The 11,555-nt window shown below is 49.8% G+C and overlaps 1 protein-coding gene across 1 annotated transcript; it reads right to left on the bottom strand.

Moving 5' to 3' along the window:
• Positions 1 to 4,406: 4,406 nt before the first annotated feature.
• LOC118698201 (retinoic acid-induced protein 3-like) lies at positions 4,407 to 10,825 on the bottom strand. Its single transcript, XM_036401317.1, has 4 exons — positions 10,743 to 10,825; positions 7,394 to 8,349; positions 6,375 to 6,418; positions 4,407 to 5,684 (listed from the first exon to the last, which is right to left on the bottom strand). Exons 2-4 carry the CDS (start codon positions 8,316 to 8,318, stop codon positions 5,592 to 5,594), a joined length of 1,062 nt encoding a protein of 353 aa, XP_036257210.1. The 5' UTR covers positions 8,319 to 8,349; positions 10,743 to 10,825; the 3' UTR covers positions 4,407 to 5,591.
• Positions 10,826 to 11,555: the final 730 nt, after the last annotated feature.

Raw genomic sequence — 11,555 nt, 5'->3', positions numbered from 1 at the left:
CAAACACCAGTTTCCCTAGAAACTGCTTGTGGCAGTGCATATTGACTTTAAGGGAGGGAAAGAATCCTAAATAGGAAAGTACTGGGTGAGTGCGCTGCAGGCAGGGAGAGGGGACAAGACATGTCCCAGGCCCAATGAACCAAGGTGGCTGGAGTGGGGCAGGGACCCCCAGCAGAGACTCTGGTGGCCATTGTCCCTCACTGCCAGAGCAGTGTCACAGGCTGCCTGGGGCAGAGGCAGCTGAGTCCCCGTGGCTGGGTGCCCCAGAGTGCACAGCTCCACTGAGTGCAGCTGCTCACCAGCAGCTCACCAACCCCAGCCTGGGTGCAGGGACACACACCTAGTGGCACTCAAGGGCTGGGCTTGCTGCCACTGAGGCACACCTCCACTTTGCATTCAGGGCCCCAGAAAGCAGGCAAATTTGAGCAGGAGCTCTTGGGTTTCCTTCTCCAGGGCTTCCTCCTAGGAGAGGCAGCTGCCACTGCAGCCCTCAGCTCAGTGGCCTTGGGTGCTATTTCTGGCTCCAGCCAAAAACCACCTGCCTTACAGAGGGAAGCTCAGGACTGTTCAGTCCCTTCTATTTGTAACCCACACAAGCTCCTCCAGGGCAAAGGGAGTAGCTGGTGCTGGGGAAAATGAGCCTGAAGAAGGCATTGTCCAGCAATGAACACTTATGGCAATGTACACCAACAACATACCAGGCTGTCTGAGTAAGGGTTGAGTCAGCAAGGTGAGGGAATTGGTTATTCCCTTTTATTTAGTGCTCAGGAGGTTCTATCTGGAGTACTGTGTCCAATTTGGGTCTCTCATTGCCACAGAGCTTGAACAAGGGGAGCAAGTCTGGCAGGGGAGCTGCTGAGACCTTTGGGAGGTGCTTGGACCATATCACCAGGGGGAAAGACTGAGGGACCTGCTTAGTCATCAGAGGAAAGGCTAAGGGCGATCCAGGAGCTCTTGTCCATTAACTACATGGGCGCTATGGAGAAGATGGGACCAGACTTCTCTCAGACGTGCACAGTGAAAGGTCAAAGGATGACAGAGGAGTTGCAAGAAGGGAAATTCTGATTAGACACAGGTTTTTTAAAAAGTCCCAATGAGAGCAGTCAGACATCAGCATAGGGACCCCAAAAAACTGTGTGATCTCTGCCTTTGGAGATATTCAAAACTTACCTCAAACTGGTCTTGGAGATGAACTTTGTTCAGGGCAGAAGCTGGACTGGACCTCTCCAGAAGTCCCATCTGAACAAAACCATTGAGTGACTATAGTACCACTAAACCTACTAAAATGTAGGAAAGAGCTGGAAACAAGGAAGAACTTTGTGGATTCTCAGAATCACCAGCTCCCTGCATGTTCTGTCAGCTTACACTTTAAAGGGAGCAGAATATTCTGCTTGGGGCAGAATAGAGCAAGAGGCATCCCATGTATTACTCACACACGACTTTCACAATGGCAGCTTTTCGAGCTCTTGTCTTAAGAAGCTGCAAAATCGGTCCCTCCCTGGGGAGTGTGTGTGTGTGTAAGAACAGAGTGTAAGGGGAAGTGTAGGGCGGGCTGAATGCTGTCTCTTGCTCCAGAGTGTTGTTGCCCTCTAGGTGCTGCTCACATGCTGTAGTGCAGCTGCCAGGGACGGCTGAAGGAGGCTGCTCCCAGCTGTTCACTTTGCCTCTGTCAGGGACAGGGAAATGGGAGGCATTGCTCCTCTTCAGCTACCTCTGGTTCTGGTCCAGTGTGATGAGAACACTGCAACCTACAATGTAAGGTTAGTATGGGAGGATGTGACTGCTGTAACTGGGCACTGGACACACCACCTGTGCTGTCAGCCCTGCTGTGAGACAGTCAGTCACCTTTGGCCAAGGAGCAACATGCACACTTGGACCAAAAGCTGTCACAAGTTGTGGCCCTGTGATTCTGTTCCTTGGGGAGCAGATCTGATTAAAGTGATCACCTGGCCCCGTGAGCCTGGAGAAAGCAGCCCCAGCTGAGGAAGAGGGATTCATGACCCCTGTGCCACACCAAGGGCTACAGGACTTGTAGGAAGAGGGTGAATCCCTCTCAAAGAAAAATCTTGTTTAGGGAGGGTGGCACTGGCACCAGCTGCCAGAAGGGACAGGGAGCACTTGGGAGGTGACCCCAGCAAGGCCCCTCCCTATTCCAAGTTGTGTCCCCACTGGCATGGGTCTGTGCTCCAAGGGTTTATTGCACCCTCCGTGTTCACTCCTGCCCAGGCACGTGGAGCCCTGCCGCCCTGGCAAGGCCATGGGATGGTGACCCTGAAGGTCCTGGGACCAAACAGTGTTTTTGTCCTTCTTTGCTCTTTTCCCATGACACCCCTGACCTGAAGTTCAGCAGTTTATCCTGCCTCCTGATAATCCTGGCTGCTTTCATAATCCAGGTGTGCTCTGTGCCAACCCTTCTCTGGTGTGTACATTTCTGGCTCTCTGGTCTCCTTCAACAGGGAGAGGAGGGACAGGAAAGCAGAGGGCCCTGAAGGCAGAGCACCTGCAAGCACCACCAGCAAGGGAGAGGGATAGGGATAGGGATGAGCCTGACTGGGCTTACAGGCCTCCCAGTGAGCAGGTTTTCAGAAGAAACTGCACGAGGATCCTGCCTCCTCAACTCACTTGTTCCTTTTGGGTCTAGTCTGTCTGGCCCAACCAGTTTAGGATTTCCCTGGGCTGTGTGTTTGTGACTAAGCAGCAGCTGGTTTGGTTTAAGCTCAATTATAAGGAGAGAGGAAACTGCTGCTTTTCCAGAAGTCTCTCCTGAGGTGTGAGAAGCCTGCAGCACAGCAGCACCCCTTACCCAGCAGTGCAAAGTTCCACAGAAACTCATGTTTATTTTGGCATTTAATGAGCTCTCACACAAAGCTGCCTTAGTATCAAACAAGTGCAAAATAACTCTGGGCAGATTAGTATTTGTGTCATCACAGAGGTTTAAAAAAATTACTCTAAAAGGCACTCTTAAATCCATGGAAGGAGATTTTCCTTCTCTGCCAAGCAGCGTGCACAGTAACAACCAAATAATCAAGAAAATCGCCATGCCCTGAATCAATGGGAGTGCATAGGATGTCTCTCATCCCGCCCAGTTCTACTGCCTCTAGGGCCAAGGCACACTGAGAGGTTTAGTGAAGGAGTTGGCAAGTGTCTGGGATATTGAAAACACATGGTAAGAGCACACTTCACTCCTGTTTCTCCTGTTAGCCTGCTCCTTTGCTACACCAGACTCCACTGAAGCAGAGGAGCTGCCTCTCTTTCAACATATTTTTGAATCATGCTGGGACATACTAAAGTTAACAGTGACACCACATCTGCTTGAAAAACTAATTTCTTGAAAGTTAGGTGCTGTTTCAAGCATATCCCTCCTACCTTCAGTCCGCAAGTCAACAAGTTTCATCATGGCTTCACAAACCCTTTTCCCAGCCTGCTCTCCAATATTATATTAGCATCCTTGAGTTTTGTCCCTCTTCCTGTGTTACACCTGAGGACTGTGTAGGTGGAAGAGAGGAGGAGGGATGGTTAGCATCATTTCCACCTCTAATTTACTAGAAAAAGGCAAGTTATGCTGTGATACATTTAAAAATCAATCCTTAGGAGGCATCTGTCTCATGCCAAGGGATTCAAAAGCCTCAGATGTCCTTGTGCTGCCCTTCAGTGCTGGTGGGCAGAGTGGGGAAGACCCAGGCTGCCTGATTCACTGTGCCTGAGGCAGGGGGTTACTTGCCAAGCATAAGGGTATGTGGTGGCATAACACACCATGTAGAATCTCATCAGAGAGTATTCTCTAAAAAGGGAAATTATTGCCTCATACTATCAGGAGGTTTAAAAATTATTATCATCTTCACTGATATGATTTTGCTTTGATATTGTTTCTACTTTCAAATAAAAATATTACATGTATTCAGAAAGACATCTTTTTACAAACTGAATTACATACCTACAAGCTCCTTTCCTATTCTTGATCATGCAAGTACCCAACAAGAGACAAGTGAATAAATACAGGAGTATTGACACAGCAGACACAGACATGCACAGTGATGAAAAGTTCACATCTTTCCTCTGGCATTTGCTTGCTGTGGCTTGGATTTGTATTTCCTCATTTCTTAAGCACTCCTAACATTAAATCAACTTTATTCAAGAAGAGTAGCATGGAGAAGCTACTAACCCTTCTTCTGCACCCTCAAGCAGCTGATCTTTGGGCCACAATGACAGCTTCAAAGCAGCACCTCTCTGCCATTTTCCCCTAAGTGCAACCTCCCAGAGCTGGCCCACTCCAACCCATGGAGAGCTATTGCTGCCAGCCCACCAGCCATGACAGGAATCACATTCCCAAGGAAGAACAGCAGTTTCTCATAGACAGGCTGTTTGGGTTTTTATTAATTAAACAGTCCATATACAAAGTACTAAATAAATATAGAGCTGTGTCAGACGCCAGTGTACCACACACACCCACTTGGAGAGCTCTCTGTAGTTACAGATGAAATACCATGGAAAGCTATTTATCAAATGCAAAGCAGGTTACAGAATGATTCAACTCTGCAGACTCATTGCTCATCACCAGGGTGCAGTCCACACATCACACACATGCACACACACACTTTTGCTCACTCATGCATGGGAAGAAGGGTGTCTGCCCTCTGTAACCTGGCTGCTTGGGAAATGTTTGTGTAAATGCCACAGACACACTCAGGAAGAGGCTGAGATCCAGGGCTCACAGGATTATATCCCACCAGGGTATTGCAAGGAGCCACATGGGAGAGGCTTTGTCTTTGGGGATCCACAGCCTGGAATGGCTGGGGTGGGGAGGGAGAGTTTGCAGGGGGCAGGCACCTTGGGGACCTCAGCTGAGGCACATGGGCAGGAGCCAGAGCTGGAAAGGAAGCTTTTAGAACATGAACTGGAACATGTGTCAGGGTAAATTGGTGTAGATGGTTTTATGCCTTTAAGTTTTCTTCCCCAGCTCCAGCATGGCTCCTAGATGATAAGGAAGGTGCTGGAAGCAAATATGAAGATGAAAAATGGAGTATTCTTTTTCTTTCTCTGTCTCTTCTTCACTGATCTCTGGAGGACAGCCAGGCAGGGCTGGGAGTGGGCACAAAAGTAACAGGGGATAGATAAAGATGTCCTCAGTAGTACCTGAGATGTCTCTGTGGGTATACAGGAGGAAGGAATGTGTAGGGCTGATGCTCCTGCTCCTTCCTCTTCTCCCATCAGATGAGGGGTGCAGGCACCCCCATGAGCTGATTAAAGCAGGTCCTGTCTGGGGCAAAGCCAGTCACAGACCCAGCTGATGATCTTCCTGCTTCTCTAGCATTCCTGCTGGAAATAGGCCAGAGTGCTCCTCCATCAGAAGAGAGAAGCTCCTTTCCATGGAGACAGAGTGAGCAGGGACAGGATGGCCAGGGCTGTGTCTGAAAGCTGTGTCTGAAGAATAACAGGGAGGTACAAAGGTGCCTGTGTGGGGGAAAGAGGATCCCTCTCCTTTTTTGCTGATGTGGGTTGACTCTTCTGCAGGATCATCTCCTTTGTCAGCATGTGGCCCATTCCCTGTGCCTCTGCTGAGGGGCACTCAGTCTCTGCTCACTGTGGAGCTGCTACATGGGGCTCTTCCCACCAGTGTAGTCATGGTATGGGCTTGTCCGGGCCTTGGGGCGAGGGATGGAGAAATCATTCTGGGGTTCAATGGCCTGAAAAGGAAGCACAGAAGTCTTTACCTTTGAAAACTGGACAGAAGTAATAAAACAAAGCTTATTAAAAAAACAAAGGAAGGAAGGGAGAAACAAGAGCTGAAGGTTTCCTGAGAATGTGACCAATAAGGCTGTGGAAGAGGATCCTGGCAGAACAAATTAGTGATGGAGACAGGTCACCAGAGGACATGTGGGAACATGATGTGAGCTTCTAGACCTGGCTAGGCTGTGGTCTGAAGGAGGACTGGTGAATGGACAGATGGACATGCAGACTGCCCGCTCTGGATCTGCACTGATGGGAATACATTCAGGGCATGGGCTGAGGAAATAAGCACACTCTCCTAGGATAGGGCACAGTCTAGTGTAGGAACTGTGCTTGAATAGAGGACTTCTTATGTGGTACCAAATTCCAAAGTACTGAAAACCATAACCTCTTTACATTGGGCCCCTCTTGCCTTCCCATGTCCCTGGACATGTCATAGCTCTTTCTTTCCTCCCAGCCACAGGCACCTCCATGAACATGGCACAGAATCACTTGGCTCCATGCAAAGCACAGGCCTGCCTTCACAGAGCCTGCTCTAGGCCCATCTGTCTTTGCCCCTTCTCCTTCCCTTCCTCCCAGCACCTGAACAGGCTACACCTGCCTGTAGCCTGCATGTGGTGAAAGGGGTGACAGTGGCAGGAACTTACCTTCATCTGAAAGTGAGAAGCGTACGGGGAGTAGTTGACATTTCCTGTGTCACAAGACAAAGGCAGAGGAAAGTTAGTGCATTAGCATTACACAGTAGCTCAGAAATACCACATCAAGGGAGACTCAGAGAGTCTGTGGCTACATGAGCAGCTCCTTTTAGACTGGTCTGTGAAGTGTGCAGGCAGGAATGGGCTAAAATCCGTAGGTGGAGGACATTAAATATTTCCTTCTGAAATCAGGAATGAATGGTATTACAAATAACAGGACGCAGGTGGCCTTGGAGTTTAGACACCTCCCATTGCCTCACAATTACTGTCACCATCACCAGCCAAATCCCTCCCACTTGTACGCACAAGACCCTCTTCAGGGTATTCCCTGGGAGAGCACAGCCTTTCTTGGCTATTCTCTCACAAACCTGGGGGTCTGACTCCAGGTGATGAATATGATACCAGGAGCAAATACACACCCAGAGGAATCACATCTCCTACCCACAGGTTTGGGAAACCTCAACTGATAGAAACATTTTGCTTTGTCCAAGTAGGCAAAAGATTAATACAGAAAAGAAAGACCTCCTTGCCTCCTTTTTGGATGACATTCTTACATGGATATGGGAACCTGATCAAAATTGGAGTAAATAACTGCAAGGTATAACCTAGATAGACCTGAAGAGCTGATGCATCACTAAGAGACAAAAAACCCCTTCTGATTTTCAACATGGACTTCCCAGACATAGGAGGGTCATAATGAGTTACATTTCAGCCCTGACATGCAGCAAGTCTCCTACTCAGTCACTGCTCCTACACATTACTTTGCATTGGTCTTCACTCATTTCCCTCATGTCTGGAGATTAATTTTCATGGGCATTTCCAAAGTTTCATCAGTCTGAAACTTCTTCCTATCCTCTCATTTATCTATCATCTTCAAATCTTTTCTTGCAGCTCTCCCACCTCTTTTAGGTCATGAGTGGTGCTTGTGTGCTTAGGGCTGGGGGGCAGTGGAGTCATCCACTTCACCATACCTTGCACAATTTCATCTTGGGTGTAGGCACGGTTGTCCACTCCAGTTGTCTGCTTTATGAACTTGGGTTGGCAGAAGTCATTTTCTGGAGGGTAGTCCTCTAGCTTCAGAGGAGAGGTGAGGAAACAAATTTCAGGGACAATATACATTATCAGGAAAATCCAGCCATTGGACACCAGAGCAATGGCCACAACAGGATCATCCCACATGTATTTTTCTAAAACTGTGTTGCCTTTTATGAGCATAGTGATCCACACCACCCAAATGGCAATGGAGAACAGGACAGTGACAAAGATGTGTGCCCCGTGCCTCTTCCAGCTTTTATATGGCCCACAGAATGTGAACATGGAAACCAAGAAGGTCAGAGCCATCAGGAAGAGCACGTAGATCAGAAGCATGACAAAGTCCTTGTTGGTATTTTCCCGATCCATTTGCAGGAATTTTTCTCTCTGGTTTACAAACATGGTGACCAAGTACTCGATGCTGATCACAACTTGTACCAGGGCAAAGGAAACAAGGAAGAGCAGCAGCACCCGCCAGGAGAAGGGCTTTCTTCCTCTCACTAGTTTGCTGAGGTTGCAGGCATGGGTGAGGAGGCACGAGAAGCAGAGGGCAAAGATGACCCCAAACAGGAAGAAGCGAGTGGGACGAGTCCTGTCATTGAGTTTAATGATGAAGGCAAAAGTGAGGCCAAAAACACCGAGTGTGCCTAAAAGAAAGAAAAAATAGACGGAGATCATGTGCCGCTTGCTGTTGTCTTGCACTTTGCAGATGAGGAAGAAGAGCGAGCAGATGAGGAAAATGGTGATGAGGATGCCTGCTGCAGCCAGCGACTCCAGGACAATCCCCCAGGCCTTCTCTGTGTCACAGAGCAGGTGGTAGTCGGCACCGATGCTGCCGCAGCCTGGGGGAGGCGACGTTGTCATCCTCTTGCCTTCTTGAACAACCTCTCCAAAGCTGTAGAAAAAGAGAAAGCACAGGCTGTCAACAGCGGGGAAGGAGAGGCAGGACAGACCTCCATCCCCACCTCGCTGGGCAAGGACACCACAGTGCTAAGGACATGGGGCAATGGCAGCAGAGTCACCTCAAGGTTTGGCAGTGGCTCTCCACCAAGGCAAGCCAAGCCCCTCAGGAGGAGGCAATTCACCTTGCATGGCGTCTGCACTGTGCCTGATGTTGTGCAACATTTTAGGAGTGTGGGGAGCAGGGAGAAGGTGAGGTACTGGAAAGGACACTTGCTTGGTGCCCTGCAGTGCAGACTGAACTGCCTTGTCATTTCTGTGATACAAGAGTAGCTGTAGTCATAATGCAATTTACACTCCTCTAACAAGTTCAAACAACATCAGTACCTTGTACCGGGAGATTCAGACATGAACAATGCAGAACAGGAAACTCATTGTTCTCTTTTACATTCATTTTCCCCCTTTTACATTCTCTGAGGCACTTTCAGCTTTGGTTTACCATTATGAATGAAGGGGGAACTTTAACACCTTTTACCTTGCAGATAACTAATCCGGATGCCTGCAGCACAGCCCTTCTTAGTCCAAATTCAACAGCAAATACAGGCCACCAACCACTAGCCCTGAACTCATATCTCTCCTTCTTCACAGCAGTGTAGCAATAAGGATGTCTCAAAGACCAGTCTCCTCCCCAAGACACTGCCTTGCACTGACGAGAGGCCTGACACGCCAGAGCCAGTGCTGCTCATTGTGTGAGAAGTTACCAAGTCACTGCGTGAGGAGTCCACAAGCCAACGATGCCAAGGTCCCTAACACACTCCTGCTGTCTCATCTTAAGGACTTCAGTGCTGTCTGAGCAAGCCTGTCTCCCAGGGGATAGGAGAGCTTAAGTGGGCTGTTCAGGGGAATTAAATCCCCTACTTTCTTGGGAGCTTGAATCATATGCGGAAACCACAGCATGGGGTGGGGGGGCCGCTGACACATCATGGCCCATTATGCATGCACAGAGGGGAGTTTAGACCCCAGGGGCCAGGTACTGATTTTGAAACACTAAATTCCTCACTTAGGCTTGAGTCTCTAAAATCTATCAAAAGTGGAGTTTAGATACAGTATCACAATGAAACATGAGCAACCAGTCCTTAATGGTGACCCAAACTGGAAAAATAGGCTTTCTAATAGAAAAAAAAAAAATCAACCTTGCAAAATGCAGACTTTAGTGCTCACTGTGCCATTTGCCTTAATTTCCCTGCTCCAGAACAACATACTGCACTCATGAAGTTGGTTCTCAAACCCTTCCAGCAGATTTTAGTGAGTGCAGATTGTAGTTTTAATAAATGGTTAGTTGATTCAACCAAGGGATGAACAAAGGGTGAAAATACCACTGACTCACTCCCAGCCCCACATATACTTCAATGGACCTGCTTCTAACTGAATTGGAGAAATATTTTTCCAGCTTCTAACCTCACTGCGTAAAAGATGTGCAGCTCTTCAAAAGGCTGACTACAATAAAATGCAAATTATTCAAATATGCAGGAACTTTGGACTCCCATGGAGAACATGGAATAAGTGGATAAAACATGAAGGAGTTTTCACAATCAAAGTACACAAAATATTGAAGATATCTGATCTCTTGCACAGATAGCTGGGTTATCTGGACAATTTTGAGTAATAAATGTCTGAAAATCTAGAGAGAAAATTCTAAAATTTTATCCACAGACATTTACTGTTGATTAGATCAGGTTATCTGCTCACAGACTGGTGCTGGCTATTGAGGCACGTGGAGAGCCCAGAGAACCAGCGTGAGTGACCTGATGACAGCATGGAGCACACCCATAGCTTTGGGTCCTGCAGTGCTGACTGCAAGAGCCACAGCCAGAGGAACAAATGGGATGGAAATAACCTTCCTGACTTGGAGAACTGGGCCACTTGCAACCATTTTTACTGCCTTCTCTTTTTTTCCAGGGTAGATGTCCTGCGTAGCATGATGAGGCATGAAGAGCCTCTACCCCATCTCCTGGGTGCTCATCCAGCACCTCCAGCAGTGTCTAGGAATTCCAAGGGGCTCTGCAGTCCGTGCAAAGAAGCCTGTGCTGTGGTAGCTTATACAGCACAGCCCAAATCACAGCTCTCACTTGAGAGAGCAGGAGTCTTCTCCCTCCAACTTGACCCGCCTTTTTCATTGATGTTTGTACATAAAATACACCCATTCGGCCACAAATTTCCAGTCGTGTCCCGGGAGCTCTGCCCAGCCCCAGCTGGCGGTGCCATCCTAGAGTCACGGCCGGGAGGCACTCTGAGGTCGCTGCGGCACCCCATGTCCCGCACAGCCATCCCAACCCAGCTGCAGCAGGCAGGCCCAACCTGCATCCTGTAACACATCGCCTGAATTACCTTTCTGGGTCCTGCCTGGAGAAGGCAGCGGGGAGGCTCCGTCCAGGAGAGGCACTTTCCCAGCGCACCAGGAGCCGGACACCTCCGCTCCGCAGTCCCGGCCGAGCAGCAGCTCCGCGCCCGCCGCTGCGGGAGCTTTAACAGCTGGAGGGCTGGGGAGGTGGGGCTGAGCACGCCTATTCCAGTTCCACCGCCTCGCCTCTCCTCTCCCACAGGACACGGCGGGGAAAATTCGGTGCCAGGAAATGAAGGCCTCCTGACGTCAGCGGGGCACTCACCCCTGCGCCGGGTGGGGATGGAGCGCTGGGACAGCGCCGAGTGCCGCTCGGCCAGGCCCCTGATAAGGTGCTCCCCTGTCTGGCTCCTGGCACCCGTGGGTGGGGACCGCCACTATGAATAGCAGTGCGTCCCCTCCCTGCTCCCAGCCTTTCGTGTCTTCGCCTGCTTGCCCGCCCGATAAACTGCTTGCAAAGCAGGCCGTGAGGAGGCTTGGTGTGTGAGCAGTGCCCAGAGCCGGGTGGCAAGCGTGGATCCGGACTCGGTTTGTTACTCCGGGATCTCAACAGGTGCTGCAATGCGTGTGGGGACACGTCTGCTCTGCTTGTCCCTTCCACCCGTGCCAGAGAGAGCCACCGGCTCCTTCCCTGGAAGGGGCAGCTCGGCTTTCCTCGGCTCCTTCCCTGGAAGGGGCAGCTCGGCTTTCCTCGGCTCCTTCCCTGGAAGGGGCAGCTCGGCTTTCCTCGGCTCCTTCCCTGGAAGGGGCAGCTCGGCTCCCTTGTGCCTCGCTCAGAGCAGCCTTGCTCTCTGAAGGTT

This window comes from Molothrus ater, chromosome 5 (assembly GCF_012460135.2).
Source record: "Molothrus ater isolate BHLD 08-10-18 breed brown headed cowbird chromosome 5, BPBGC_Mater_1.1, whole genome shotgun sequence".
Lineage (NCBI taxonomy): Eukaryota > Metazoa > Chordata > Aves > Passeriformes > Icteridae > Molothrus > Molothrus ater.
The sequence above is the reverse complement of the archived record's forward strand: the minus strand, read 5'-3'. Positions and strand labels throughout refer to the sequence as shown.

Coding starts and splice junctions, on each gene's coding strand:
- LOC118698201 (XM_036401317.1), bottom strand. CDS start 8,318: ATGACAACGTCGCCTCCCCCAGGCTGCGGCAGCATCGGTGCCGACTAC. Junction 6,419..7,393: donor CCAAGATGAAATTGTGCAAG/GTATGGTGAAGT, acceptor CTTGTGACACAG/GAAATGTCAACTACTCCCCG. Junction 5,685..6,374: donor CTTCTCACTTTCAGATGAAG/GTAAGTTCCTGC, acceptor CTTCCTTTTCAG/GCCATTGAACCCCAGAATGA.